General features: G+C 37.0%; 1 protein-coding gene across 4 annotated transcripts in view; it reads right to left on the bottom strand.

The window, feature by feature from the left end:
* FXR1 (FMR1 autosomal homolog 1) overlaps window positions 1-16,018 on the bottom strand; it is a 57,373-nt gene that overhangs the window by 39,528 nt on the left and 1,827 nt on the right. For all 4 annotated transcript variants that reach the window (XM_082654889.1, XM_082654891.1, XM_082654888.1 and 1 more), the window contains exon 2: window positions 650-702. In XM_082654889.1, the coding sequence (XP_082511015.1) occupies window positions 650-702 (53 nt within the window). The remainder of the gene's footprint in view (window positions 1-649; window positions 703-16,018) is intronic.

Genomic DNA, 16,018 nt, shown 5'->3' with positions numbered 1-16,018 from the left:
TGAGTGCTTTCTTTCATCTTTACTGTCTAAATGGCAGCTGCTAAAAGACAGAAATCATCTCAACACTTGTTTCTACAAGAAACAGCTGTTGGGCCGATATCTATTCAGGCAGTTACAGAAGCAGCATAAAAGTGAAAGTTAACCAGTTTTCTTTTCTGACCTTCAATTATATAGTGCTCCTTTATAACCCTTCCTAACCAAGCCCAGAACACAGTCTTTAACGTTTTTAGCACAACTTACCTAACCTTTACAATATCTATACAACTTTTTATTATTCCTTATGAATAATCAAGCAATTAAAGACAGCCTAATACTTATCTACAGCATAATTTCAAAATTCTGCGTTTTTAAGAAGCATATTATAATCCCATTCGTGCCATCTATTTTTGCAAAAACTACTTACTGATTCACGTCCACATGTGATTTGACAAAGAAAGGGGTCATGGAAGAAGTGCCAAGTGAATTGTGAGCAGAAAACCAGGTGAAGTCACCAAGAACTAAAATTATTTGAACTCAAAGATAATCAAACCAAAGACCCCCACCCAAAAGCACACTCATTTTCCACTGGCAATAGAAACAGCCAAAAGCAAACAGTTTGGCACTACCAATCTTCAAAATTAGGATCTCTATCAATAAAAAAATAACTTACTTGTTCTCAAAAACAACTGTGAGAGAGTCTTCATGAACATCTTTGATAAATCCCTATAAAGAAATTAAAAGGAAATAAATATTCAATTAAATGTTACATTAACTCTAAACCACTATATTAGAGCTACAAAAATGACATGGAGTACTAATAATAACCCAGAGCTTGGAATAGGCTAATCTGGGTTTGATTTCCATCTCCATCATTCATGAGCTGTTTGACCTTGGCAATTACTTAACCTCTCTCTTTCATGATTACAAATGACATTAAATGACACTGTACTACTGTCAATCAGAAGAGCAATGTTCTCAACCTTAGCCAAATGCTTACACACTCTGAACCACTTGGTACTCAGCAAAAACTTTTCTGAAACGTCTTTATCATACTACACTCCATAATGTACACTATAAACTAATTAAATACACATACTTGCAGTACTTGGTTAAAACATGGCAAAAATGAGTACATCTGTTTACCTCATCTACCTCCCCAAATATTTAAACACTATGTGTCAGATATTATTTTAAGCAAATTAACAAACCAAAGACTAAGAAACAAACTGACGGTGGAAAAACCAAAAAGCAAACAGATCAGCACTGCCACCCCAGAAAATCTTTGGAACTGAATATAGAAAGTCTTATAGAGGAAAAGGTAACCAATGAAGCTGAAAATAAAATCATTTTATTTTCAATCACCAATCACAGAATGTATATAAGTCATGTATCCAGTCTCTCAGTACCCTCCTCCCATATTTGCTACTAAATTTTATGATCTGTAATTTGGCCTTGATCTCTCTCCAGCTAGAAATACCTGTGATCAACTTGTGTATTATGGGAAATTTCAATGCATATATCTTCATGTGAGGTCTAAAACTCAAGATACTTTCAAGAATGCTATAGTTGGGGTTTCCCTGGTGGCGCAGCGGTTAAGAATCCACCTGCCTGCCAATGCAGGGGATGTGGGTTCGTTCCCTGGTCTGGCAAGATCCCACATGCCAGAACAGCTAAGCCTGTGCACCACAACTACTGAGCCCGTGTGCCTAGAGTCTGTGCTCCACAACAAGAGAAGCCACCGCAATGAGAAGCCTGTGCACCGCAAGGAAGAGCAGCCCCCGCTCACCGCAACTAGAGGAAAGCCCGTGTGCAGCAACGAAGACCCGAAGCAGCCGAAAATAAACTTATGAAAGAAATATAGTGGCTGCCAGAAAATTTAAAGTAGCTCTTGCCTTGCAATTCTGAAGACATTTTTTGTTCTTCTTTCTCCTCCCAAAGCTAAAAACTAAGAGCTGCCAACTAGTTCAAGTTGTGATTATCTGATCATGCTACAACAATGACTTCCTGGCCAGTTTCTCTATTTCTACTAGTTCATCCGCACATCTACTTTCAGCAATCATTTTGGTCAGCACTTTCATAGTTATGCTACCAGCAAATCCATCTCTATTATACCCTTGCCATTTGTAAGGACTATTTTCATAACCTGAGAATTACCAAATTCATGAATATCAGAGTAAAACATCTTTCCATCACAGATTAGTCATTATTTATACTTTCACTAACATTTTCTAGTCCTTCACAAACAATTTTCATAGTTTGAAATGTTTCATTAATCTTTATCATTTCTGTATAATTTATACAGCGTAAGTGCAAATGAGAGCTCCAAATCACTGGGAAATTCTACTCCTCGTTATAATAAAAAGGTTTTTTCCTATCTAAAAATCAGTGCTTATACTGCTCCCCACCCCCACTTTACATCCACCACAAACATCAGCATCATCTTTGTCTGGGTGCACACACTGTTCACACACTTTAAGAAAAAATACAGCTCTGGAACCTACTCTTATTGCTAATATCTTCAGGCATCAGATTAAACAAGCTAAAAACTTGACACCCAAATAAAGTATTTGGACTGTAGTGAATAATCAGAAAACATGTTCTAATCCCCAAACCCTAGATTCTAGGGATAAGAGGTTTCTAATGGCCAGATTGCTATAAAATTGATGCATTTGATACAGGACACAGTCAACACTTTTCAATTCACCAGAATAATGGCAGGTCCCTATATACTCAAGAGATGGCAAACGGCAGGGTTATGTCTTTGCCAAAATGTTTGAGTCAGGAGACACCAAATAACAATGGCAGCATTTTCCTGCACATGGTGTGGGTGGAGGGCGGGAGGGGGGGTGGCTTTATGACTAAGTCTCCATAACTTCTGTCTTTCTTCTTAGTCCAACCTTCGGGGAGTTGGTCTCTTTTCCTATTCATACTCATCTGGTCCAGAACCCGTATTTCTTAGAATACTCTGACATTTCTTTTTCTTCTCCCCATACACCTACAAACATGGAAGCCCAAGCCATCATAAAATGGTCCCTTAATTTGTTCATTCACAAAGCCTGGTACATGTTTACACTTGAAACTCTTAACTATAATTTAAAATTATAGATAAGTAACAAGGCACTTTAACATATTTAAAGTGTAATCAAAATATCTTAGAATGCTATCCCTGACAAAATAACAAACAGCATCATACAATAAAAACCCAGGAATGCCAAAAATGATGTGTAAACTAGGAGTAAGGGAAGAACAGAGGGAATAGCAGGAATCTCTGAGCCCTGGAAGCACTAACTGAAGAATTTTTTTTTTTCAAAACCAATCTAGCCTAAAATAAAACTTTAAAAAGAAAACTCAAAGATTCAGTGAGGTGGCAAGTTAACCAAATTAGCTTTTCTAGCTAAAAATAAGCACTGGAAAATAAAACAGACAAAAAAATATTCTACTAACAGCAAGGTCCTAGAAATGCCCTCAACAACAAAAAAATGTACACGACCTACGTGCAGACATCTGAAACTTGACTAATGAATAGAAATAGACTATTTAGGGAAATGTAAAGCACTCTTGATATTTTAAAATTTTCAACATGCCCCTAAATGGGATCCTACTAAAACACAAAGGAATGTGTAATTCTGTTGAGGGAATAGGAGTTAACCTTAATAAAATTACATCAAAGCCTATCTTAAAAACAAATAAGAAGGCATTCAGTAAGGCAACTTTTAAATGGGGGTAGAGAATAATGAGAAAACATTATCCGTACCAAACACTGAAAGTTATTTTAAAGCTACAATAATCAGGACAAAAAAGACAAGGTGCTTGGCAATTTTGAGGTGGGAGCTTCAATGGCCTGTGGAAAGAACAAGGTGCATTCCAGATATCTGCCTAACTTAAACACACATTTTTGAAGTTACAGAACACTACAGCTGAAAAGAATGTTTTTCAACTCGATGAGGGTAGTCACAGGGAGAAAAAATCCTATTGATAAGCAATAATACACATGGTATGAATGAACTTCAAGAATTGAAAGAATGAGATTATAAATACAGTCAAAAGTCAGAACAGATGGCTGTGGGAAAACCACTCCGAAGAGAAACATTATTTCTTCTACAGACCTTCCAGATCCCTCATTTTAGAGAAAGAGAAGCTGAAACTATATACATCTATTATAGCCCCAAAGTTTTACTCCCTAGGAGGTTGTAAACACTGAATTTAAAACCTCATCTTCTGGGAGTTTCCTGGTAGTCCAGTGGTTAAGAATCGGTCTTGCAATGCAGGGGATGATGGTTCAATCCCTGGTCTGGGAACTAAAATCCCACATGCCTCGGGGCAACTAAGCCCACACCAGGCAACTACTGAGCACCACAACTAGAGAGAAGCCCAGGGACCACAACGAAGACCCGACACAGCCAAAAAATAAATGAATGTATGTTTTAAAAAAATAAATAAAACCTCATCTTCTGTCTGGAACTCTTTTCAATTAAATCATTATCAATTAAATGACAAAATGCTTTTGCTAATTCACAGTTTTAAACTCTAAAAGGTTACGTCTGGCAGCAACACTATTATGAAGAAATAAGGCACCATTCCTAAAAAGCCTATTTAAGGCAAAGTCCCAGAACAAAATATCAAAATCTAATTTACAACTGGAAAGGCAGCTACCTTGTTTAATATACTAATCAATTTATCAGAGGCTTTGCTTAAGTGATGGCTGAGCAATCTACAGAGATCCATGAATCCCTTTGAGAACATTCCCACTAAACTCATTAGGAACATATCATCCTAGTCTAAAAAAATTCCTTTGAAAAGTATCATTTCAAATTCATCTGCTACTTCAGATTTTTCAAAAATCCACTAATGACCTCCCATTATTACAATTCATTACAACACTAAATTCACATATCTTACAAAGGGGGAAGTAGAAACTTAAAAAAACTTAATACTGGGACTTCCCTGGTGGCGCAGTGGTTAAGAATCCGCCTGCCAATGCAGGGGACGTGGGTTCGAGCCCTGGTCCGGGAAGATCCCACATGCCGCGGAGCAACTAAGCCCGTGAGCCGCAACTATTGAGCCCGCACGCCGCAACTAATGAAGTCCATGTGCCTAGAGCCTGTGCTCCGCAAAAAGAGAAGCCACCGCAATGAGAGGGCCACACACCTCAACGAAGAGTAGCCCCTGCTCGCCGCAACTAGAGAAAGCCTGTGCAAGCAACCAAGACGCAACACAGCCAAAAATAAATAAATTTATATAAAAAAAACCTTAATACTCAGCAAACTACTACCAGAAGTCAGACAGCCTGAATCCTCAAAATGAGGTTTAAAGTGGAAGCCCATACCCAAAAACCCAACACTTAAACCCTAAAGCTGTAACTCTTAAACCTCAAAATTCTTGTTAGAAGAGTTTACTGATTGCCAATAGACTGAGCAAAAAAGGCCAGCAAGACACAGAACAAGCTTCCTAAATGGAGGCTATGTTTTCAATGACTCTTATCTCAAGTGGTAAAAGCAAGGATTCATCAGGAATCAAACCTCTAGTTCACATTTATTCTCCTAAGCAAGCAAAAAGTTCTCAGTCACATTACTGCCTCCTTCAAACCTGATCAAGTATTCTTATATAATTTAAGATCTACTCCAGTTTTTCTCTTTAAAGTCTTTCTCAGGATCACTGGTATGACATTTAAAAATTTTATATTTATTTGGCACAACAGTCAAATAACTATATTTTAGTTCCCTTTTCCAATGTATTAAGACATTACAGTTGATGGATCAATTATTGAAGCAAATTTGTGATAAAATGCTGTATTTCTAAAAATAAACTGACTGACATAGAGAACAGACTTGTGGTTGCCAAGGGGGAGGGGGGGTGGGGGAGGGATGGATTGGGAGTTTGACATTAGCAGATGCAAACTATTTTATACAGAATGGATAAACAACAAGGTCCTACTGTATAGCACAGGGAACTATATCCAATGTCCTGTGATAAACCATAATGGAAAAGAATATGAAAAATATATATACGCATAACCAAATCACTCTGCTGTACAGCAGAAACGCATTGTAAATCAACTCTACTTCAATAAAATAAAAATTTTAAAACATAAATAAAAATAAACTGTTTAAAATAAATTCTCAGAACATTAAGAGGCACTGGAATCAAGTTTGTCAGATCCTGTAGGGCCTTTCCTCTGACTGGGTAAACTCTCCATTTTCCCAAACTCCACAGTTAAAATTTGCTGCTGTGGATAAATGTAATTACAAAACTATAACCCATGAGAAAAGAAAAGTTAATAGCATAATTTATGCAAAATTCGCCTCAGGTTTTTGTTTTTCAAGAACTGACAAAATGGATGATGACTTGTTATTCTTTGATCAATTATCAGTTTGTTTAGTGTTTCATTCTCTGGCCCCAGTCTACTTTCCCAGCCCATCAATTCTAACAATTTTGCATCCCTGCAATCAGGATGCTTCCTACAATTGATGGCATCTTAGAATAGCCAATAGCTGAATGGCTGCCAGGATATAAATGTCACTGTTAAGCATGCTCAAACTTGGTTTGCTTGCAATTTTCTGTGGCACTTGATTGCAACCCCTCAATAGTTCATTCAGCAAACCAATGAAGTAACATTTTAGGAAGGATTTAGGTTTCTTACCAGAAGGTTGTTCTGTTGACACCTTCTGATAAAATCAAGAAAGCACCAGCATCAAAACTTGCAGAGTGGGTGAAAATTCTTGGAAGAAAATCCTGGAGATAATAGAGGAGAGCTCTTTTAAAGTATGCTTGCAACATCAATGCTCTCCATGGCACTGAGGAAGATATTGTGAGAAGAAACACAATCATCTGAACCTGAAAATGTTTTAGCCAATTTATTTTGCTTCTATTTTCCTTATGTATGCAAATGTTTAAAAATAATCTTTCAGGTGATATAGAAAAGAATTTTAAAAGATAAAACTACCACTCATAAATCAATTGGCAACATTTCTTCTTTTTTAGTGCCTCTTACAACTGATGCCATTTCATTTTTTTATTTTTTTTTGGATGCCATTTTAAATACAATGAAATTGTATGGCTCTTCCCTGATTTCCCAAATCTACATATGGAAAAATAACCTGTTCCCTGGACTCTAAAACCCAACTTCCAATTACACATCTCTACCCATGGCTTACTTTTATACCTAAAATCAATCAACATGTCAACAGTCAGTATCATCTGCTGTCCTGCTTTTGCACTCTACACATGTATGATCCATTTTACAGGATTAAAAAAAAAAAGTGAATACAGCAAACTATTTCTTAATCAGGGTTCTATGAGAATACAGCCCAATCACTAAGTCATTCATTGTGTGTAATGAACTTCTCCCCCATGCATCTAGAATAGTACTAGCCATGCACAATCCTTGGAAGAATTGAGAAAACGGTGCTCCTCAGCTTTATAGTTCAGATGAGAAACTATAAGGTTGAGAAAACTGACTTAGGGACTCCCAGACCTAAGCAATTTTACACGAGTCTCAGTCTGCAAACTGAAGGAGTTGAAGCTTCTTAAACTAAGGTAATTCCTAGGCACTCAAAGGTGTGCCAAGAATACTTAAAGCCACTCCTCCCCCCAAAATACTACGGTTAATCTTCCTGGAACTTTTATGTCAAGTAATTTAAAGAATTTAATAAACACTTTATGTTTCTGGACTGTGTATACATTTAACAGATACAGAAAGAACTCCTTATTAGGGAAAGAGAAAAAAACACTTACTGAGCAATACAATATACTGGTTTTACTGTTAAGACTGGTCTCAGATCCACTACTTACTATGCAGTAGGTAAAAGAAGAGAGGGCCCAGAAAATAAGACTCTTTTAACTAGCTTTACTTGCCCAAAAGCAAGTCACAATATCCTCCTTTAGGAACTCTTTATGGTCTTCCCAGAGCACCCCAGAGAGCAATTGGAGCAATTCTCAGAAGGTTCTATCAATCCTGAATGGGACCCAGCTCTCCTAGATGGTGGACTTCCTCCCATCCCAATCTTAGAAGTGAGGAAGATCTGGCTGATGAGTACAGTACCTAATTTCCCCATGTGCAAACAAAAACGAAACAAAAAAAAACTTTAAAACAGAGAATTATTATTTAATACATGGTGCTAGCACAACTGCCTATGATATTCAAAATAAGACTTGATGTAGTAAATATGAAATAAACAAATAAAACACTTTAAGAAAACCTAAGGAACTGTATGTATAATCTGGACACAGGCTGTCTTAACCAGGCTGGAAACCCTGAACCCTTAACAGGGAAAAAGTACTTCAGTATGTAAAAAACAGAACTTCTCTATGGCCCGGGATACCAGAGAGTTCAATTATAGATGGGGAGGGGGTATTCATATAATGAGTCCTAAGAAATCTCAAAAAGCAAAAAAGGACATCCCAGAAGGAAAATGGGGATAAACAAGTAATTTATGGAAAAGCAAATCCAAATGGCCAACAAACATTAAAATTCCCATGTGGGGATTTGCAAATCAAAGTTGCAACCTTTACATCCAAGAGATTCACAAAAATCAAAGATTATAATGCCTATTTCTGGCAAGGATGTAATAAAAAAAAAAAAGCTGACATTCATCAATTGAGAAAATACAAAGTGTTAAGCCTTTCAGAATGCAATCTGTTAACATTTATTAGAGTTAACAGGTAAAAGTTCCCTTCCACCAAGCTATCTCGCTCTTTGAAACCTATCCAATGGAAACACACATGGAGCAGAAAAAAAACTGAAAATGTCTATTAACTAGGGAATGGCTGGATTTCACAGTAATTCTTATGGTGAAATATGTAACCATTAAAAAATAAATTACACTCCAACAGAAAATGGCCAAGATGTAGATTATCTTATTTCTATAGAGCAATACTGAAAAACACCTACGTTTGTATCTGAATGTGCATCTATGTACATTCCATGAGTATGAAGAAAAATCTGGCACAATGTATACTTGGCTATAAACAGGCTACCTAAATGGATTGTGAATGAGAGATCATGTGGAAAAGGGAAACCAAGGGAAAAAGAAAAAAATTTACAATAAAGCAAGTCTGTATATGCTTATACATATGTATAAAATTATACACTTGCATATGCATGTATAAATATTTTTAAAGAGTTGAGATTATCCTTAATACTCTGTCAATCTGCACTATTTCCATACAGCACATATATACAGACATTACCACTCCCCACATCTTTTTAATTTTTCCATCTCTAGTGACCTCAAATCCACATTCTAAGTAATAAACTCGTTTGTTTGATGTTTACATACAACATCTAAAAGATCTGGGTTGTTATTTGATTCCAGTAACGAGCACATTCAAGACTGCTGCAATCGGGCTTCCTTGGTGGCGCAGTGGTTGAGAGTCCGCCTGCCGATGCAGCGGACATGGGTTCGTGCCCCGCTCCGGGAAGATCCCACATGCCGCAGAGCGACTGGGCCCATGAGCCATGGCCGCTGAGCCTGCGCGTCCGGAGCCTGTGCTCCGCAACAGGAGAGGCCACAGCAGGGAGAGGCCTGCGTACCCCAAAAAAGACTGCTGCAATCAAAAATTTTCTTAACTTCAAACAATACACACTTTTATTTTAAAGGACCTACATCTATGTCCGGAAATTATTTCCAATCAATGGACACATGTTCTACAAATAAAATCCACAAATTTACTAATTACATTATGTATTACAGAAATTATTGCATCATTACGGAGTATGTTCTTTTAAGGAAAAAAGTTACTCAAGGCAAGCCTTCAGCATCCCTTAGTACTGAACATTTAACTGTTCTGAATAAAAAATGACAATGAAAATGTGCGGATTTCATAAGAATACATAAATATCTACTAATGCTTACATACTAGTAATGTTCTTGGCTTATTAATTTCACAAGTTTATAATATCCAACAGTTCCTGAAATAGAAAGACTCAGAGGTTTCAAATGGTCTCACAAAACTATAATGACTTTCCTGTTGCCAAGAGCTGAGTTGAAGTTCTCTATAATTCTATATATGCATTAAGTTCTGGGACATATCTGAGCTTGACCAGGATCAATGTATAACCCCTCAAAAAAAAATTTAAGTTCAGCTTGAATCAAAATCACAAATAATTTAGTTTTGTATATATGCATTTATACAAATATTAACAAGTCAAAAGAGTGTCTAGAAACCAAGAATGACTGATCCATTTGTTCATTCAACAAATATGTACTGAAGGTCTACTAATGAACTATACATATCAAGTCACTGGAAAACTTAAGACTTGAAAATAACCTGGAAAACTATTAAAGCAAAAAGCTATGAAGCAAGAAAAGTTCTACTTTTTTTTTTTTTTTTTTTGGCCACGCTGTGCAGCATCAGGATCTTAGTTCCCCGACCACGGACTGAACCCCTGCCCCCTGCATTGGGAGCACAGAGTCTTAACCGCTGGACCGCCAAGAAGTCCCAAGAAGTTTTACTATTATTAATTAGCCAGAATAAGAAAGGCACGGAGATAGGAACCCGAAAAATGAGATTCCTGATTCTGAAGAAATACTAACAGGGAAATGCCATGTTGCTTTGCCAACAACAACTATAAATTTCATAGTTATTACTGGGGAGACCTCTACTCATGCTCCCAAAAAAGCTAAGCAAAAAATGCTGAGGCTAGAGTATGGAAGACAAGTTATAACAACTAACATTTAACTTAGATTTAACTTTGGTTCAACTTTGCCATGGCTATCAGCCTCTTTAATGTAAGGAAAAATAAATTGAAGAGATTGTTGTCCGTGTAAATAGATATTACACGTACAGATTAAATAACAAAAGTAATGCTTTGCATTACTTAATTTTGTTTTGCTCAAGCTATTCTACATTTGGTCCTAGAAAATTTAGATTTGGTCCTAGAAAATTTTACACCAGCGTCACAATAGAATTTACTACTATTAGCTAAACATCTGCCAAAGAATATTCTCAAGCCTTTTGATAACTACTGTGTCACACCTTAAAATTTGAACAGGACGTTTCATACATATACACATATAAAAAAGCATTTCAAACATTTCCCAAAATACCTTACATATAACAAACACTATAAAGCTAGCAATTAAGGATGGTATAAATCACAACTATCCAGCACAAATTATAATTTGAGCCATATGTCTAGTTTTAAAATTTCTAAGTATATTAAAATAAGTAAAAAGAAACAGGTGAAGTTAATTTTAATAATTTTAACCCTATATATCCAAAATATTATTTCAACATGTAATCAAAAATGTAAAACTGCAGTCTTACATTCCTTTTTTCATACTAAGTCTTTGAAATCTAGTATAACTTTTACAATTAAAGCACATCTCAATTCAGGCTAGTATATTTCAGCCCCATGATGAGTGGCTACCATCGGAAAGGGCAGATTTCTGTAATGTGAAGCAAAGCTCAAATCATTTCTCCAGGAATCCTCCCAATTCAGTCCTCTTGACTCCCACTGTATTGATCAGAATTTATAATTAATAATTTGATAAGCCATATATTCGTACTTGGAAAAAAAATCACATAATGGTTAGAGATCAGGCTCTCTGAAGTCCAAAACATCATTATGAATCTTGAATCAGCCTATTAATTTTATGGATAGATTCGCTTAGCCTCACTTTCCTCAACTGGGGTAACATTATCTCTTTCACTGTGACTGAGAGGACTAAGTAAGATAAATTCATGTAAAGTACCTACACAGTCTGATAGTCTGAGTGCTCAGTAGATAATAGCTGTTATTGTTGTTAGAGCTAGATAGGACCTTAGTGAACTAACAACCTAGCAGATTCCACCACTTGATAAACTGTCAAAAGAAATCCAAGTGCCTCATACTGCGGATGAAAAACCTAAGCCCTAACAAACTAGCTAGTACGAGAATTAGGGGTCAATCATAGAATGCATACTGCTCTTCAACTACAAAAAAGCAAGTCTGCTACATCCTTAACACTGTGGTAGAGAATTCAGTTCTTGAGTTGTTATTATCCTGTCAAGTGTCTGCCGTGTCTTCCTAGCTAAAACATAAGCTTACTGCCGTGAGATTTCCTTTGGCGAACCTCTCATGCTATGCTGAACTAGGCAACTGGAAGTGAGAAGCCCTGGCGTTAAATCTCATTTCAGCTACAGTGTAATTGGGACGTTATTTAATCATTATTGTCAGTTTCCTAATATGTAAAATGAGGATAAAAACACATACCTCATGCAGTCCCTGAGAGAACAAAATCAGGAAATACATGTACAAGCCTCAAAGAATACACAGTAAACAGATAATAGTAAACTATTATTTTACTCGCAGAATACACACAAATATCTGAAGATATAAAAAATATAAAGGTGCATAGAAAGAAAAATATGGAAAAAGTATGTTTTCTGTAAGTAAAGCCAAGGCCTTGACAACAAATTCTCTAGATAGGTAAGATTACGGTTTGTTTTGTTTTTTTAAATAAATTTATTTATTTTGGGTTGTGTTGGGTCTTCGTTGCTGCACGCGGGCTTTCTCTAGTTGCAGCGCACAGGCTTCTCATTGCAGTGGCTTCTCTTGTTGCGGAGCACAGGCGTGGGCTTCAGTAGTTGTGGCACATGGGCTCAGTAGTTATGGCTCACGGGCTCTAGAGTGCAGGCTCAATAGTTGTGTCGCGCCATGTGGGATCTTCCTGGACCAGGGCTCAAACTCGTGTCCCCTGCATTGGCAGGTGGATTCTTAACCACTGCGCCACCAGGAAAGTGCCGAGATTACAGTTTTCTTTCTTTGCTTTTGTGTTTTCAGATTTTTCATTAATTACACATTGTTCTTGTAATACAAAAACAAAACTTCACAGGAAAAGTATTTAAATTTAATTTTTAAAAATTAGGGCTTCCCTGGTGGCGCAGTGGTTGAGAGTCCGCCTGCTGATGCAGGGGACACGGGATCGTGCCCCGGTCTGGGAAGATCCCACATGCCGTGGAGTGGCTGGGCCCATGAGCCATGGCCGCTGAGCCTGCGCGTCCGGAGCCTGTGCTCCGCAACGGGAGAGGCCACAGCAGTGAGAGGCCCGCGTACCGCAAAAAAAAAAAAAAAAAAAATTAAGTGGCCTTTTCACTTAGTTAAATCCTAGTTCTTTTACATATTTAAAAAACTGCATTTTAAAACATGTACAAAAACAGCTTCGTAACATCTGGAACTGTATGTTCTTAACTTCATAGTGTCCCCAGTAAGAGAGCAACCATCTTTTCCTCAATTACTAATCTCCACAAAGAAATCAACAATATTCTACACTAACCTGAAGTCAGTACATTTTCAAAACACAACTCCTTTACTGTAACTCTACAGACCATCATCATTAGCAATAATAAACCTATTACATAATTTACTCTCAAATTTCATTTAAATATTAAACTAAAGCAAAAAGGAAATTTTGCAAATATTATAGCACTTTAAAATGTTCTATAGTTGATCAATTACACAGTCAAAACCAGAAATCACGGAGCTCTAAAAGTAATTCTATCTTCTACAGAGAAGGCCTGAAAATTCATTCAGCCATCTTAGAGATCACACATTTCCCTGGAACACCATGGAAACTTTCCTCTCCAAGAGCCAGAAACTGAGTGACTTACTTTCAACTTCTATTTAAAATTATATTCTGCTCATGGCTATGCAAGCTGCAATGCTATTACAAAGCTTAAAATCATATACATCAGTTAAAAAGCACTTTAATGACCCCAAATGGGCACAAGGCGTTTTTGGGGTTAACGAAAATGTTCTAAAATAAGATTGTGGTAATGGTTACACAACTCTGTAAATACACTACCAGAGAATGTAAATTCCATCTGAAAGCTTTAAAAAGGAAACAAAAAGAAAAAAGGCATCTTAAATGACCAGTAGTATAAACCCTATGATGCCTCACTCCAGATAAAAAAGGCTATAAAAGCGAATTTTTATATAAAATTACATCCCCCATCAAGTGCTTAATTACCATATTTCCCATTCTTCCCAACCCCTATAGAGTTATCTGGCTTCAAACAAGAGTATATCAAGTTTTTATGTCTTTAACTACCATAGATCCACTGTTAAGTAAAAGTGCAGGATGCAGAACAAAGTATTTAGTATGCAATCATTTGTGTAAATATTTGGGGGGAAAAAAGAAACTATCCTATTTTGGGGTTGAATCTTCTTCACCGGTTCCAATTATTTTGTGCAATTAAGTTTCAGTTCCACTAAAAATCTTTAATCAATATCTACAGCGCACTGCCTCAAGCATGATGATACTGGCTACTAATCCCATGACTTTGAAATTCTTCAATGGCAATTCGCATTTACAGCCAAGTGTGTTGGGGGTAGGCAGGGCAGAGAAAAGGGGAGAAAATGAGGAGGAAAATCACAATCACCTGTATATTGAAAACCACCACTGAAAGAAAAGAATACACCAAAATGTTACCTGCTGTTTACACCAAAATGTTACCTGCTGTTATCTCAAGGCAACTTCTGGTTTTTTCTGATAGTTTCTAAAATCCCTCACTGACCATGTATTATTTTTTAAATTAAAAAAAAATTACTTAAAATAAAATTACTTCCACACTAAACAAAAGCCAAACTGAAAACTCTACACAGTATCTGTATGATTATGTTTAGGACATTCTGGAAAAGGCAAAACTATGGGGACAGAAACCACCCCAGGTTCTGAGGGTGTGGAGAGAGGATGACTGCAAAGGGGCAGGATAGAAATTAAGGGGATGGTGGAACTATTCTATCCCTCCATGCTAGTGGTAGTGGTTACACAACTGTTAGCATTTATCAAAGCTCACATAACTGTATGACAAAAAAGATGCACTTTACCATATGCAAATTAATCTCAAAAAATTCATGTAATTAAATTAATAAAACTGCTTCTGCGGTGACCCAATATTTTTTCCAAGCGGACAGTTTCATGGGATAAAAAATACTGTAGGGCTTCTCTGGTGGCGCATTGGTTGAGAGTCCGCCTGCCGATGCAGGGGACGTGGGTTCGTGCCCCGGTCCGGGAGGATCCCACATGTCTCGGAGCGGCTGGACCCATGAGCCATGGCCGCTGAGTCTGCGCGTCCGGAGCCTGTGCTCCGTAACGGGAGAGGCCACAACAGTGAGAGGCCCGCGTAACGCAAAAAAAAAAAAAAAAAAAAAAAATACTGTAGACTACTGAACTACTTCAAAAGCCTCATTTTATACAAAAGACTATAGCCCAAGGATATTTGGTCAAGGGTGCATTGCTAGACAATGTTAAGTAAGCTTAAGTATGTACAGACCTAGAATTCCCATGTGTTTAACTTCAAATGCACGGCTCCTTCCACTTCATCGTGCTCACTATTTCAGAGTTCGAAGACCGTAGTTTACACATAGTGCATGTACAAATGGAATATGGCAGGACATAAAATTCCAAACGTTCAAGTGCTATCTCAGTAGAGACAACGTGACTAGGGTCCTTCCCAACCTCTGCCAAAAAACCACCTTTCTTTACTTTGTTAGACAAAAATGGGTAATGGAATCAAAGTCTAAGAATCAAGCAGATTTTGTAGAGTATGGATAGGTATCAACAACAAAATACTTTGGAGTTCCAAAATGGCGGCATTTGATTCGTGAATTGCCAAAAGCAAAATAAAACAACAAAAAAACTTTGGGAAACCGAAGTAAGATGGTAAACAATCTTTACTAAAACATTCAAACTGACGATCTTATTCAACCTTATGAATTAAAAAAAATAATGAATGTATAGCAGGTGAACAACATAAATAAAATATACTTGGATAAAAAGAAATGGTGTTGTATCTACCATCAACATGCTGAAAATAATTTGTTAAGGCAAAATAATCTTTTCTGTATTTCGATATGCCAGGAAAAAATGCATACCTCCATTACACAAGAACTGAATAGCCAAATAGTAAAAATGATACAAATATGATGAACCTTATCTACCCTTGACAAGAAAAAGTATAAGCCCATTCTTTGTGCATTGTGCCACAATTGTATCTGCTGTCGTTCAGAGAAGGCAGCCATTAGGTTTAAGAACAGAAGGGGACTTCCGTGGAA

This window comes from Grampus griseus, assembly GCF_964374135.1.
Source record: "Grampus griseus genome assembly, chromosome: 5".
In the NCBI taxonomy this organism is placed as follows: Eukaryota; Metazoa; Chordata; class Mammalia; order Artiodactyla; family Delphinidae; genus Grampus; species Grampus griseus.
This window is presented reverse-complemented; position numbering and strand designations above follow the sequence as displayed.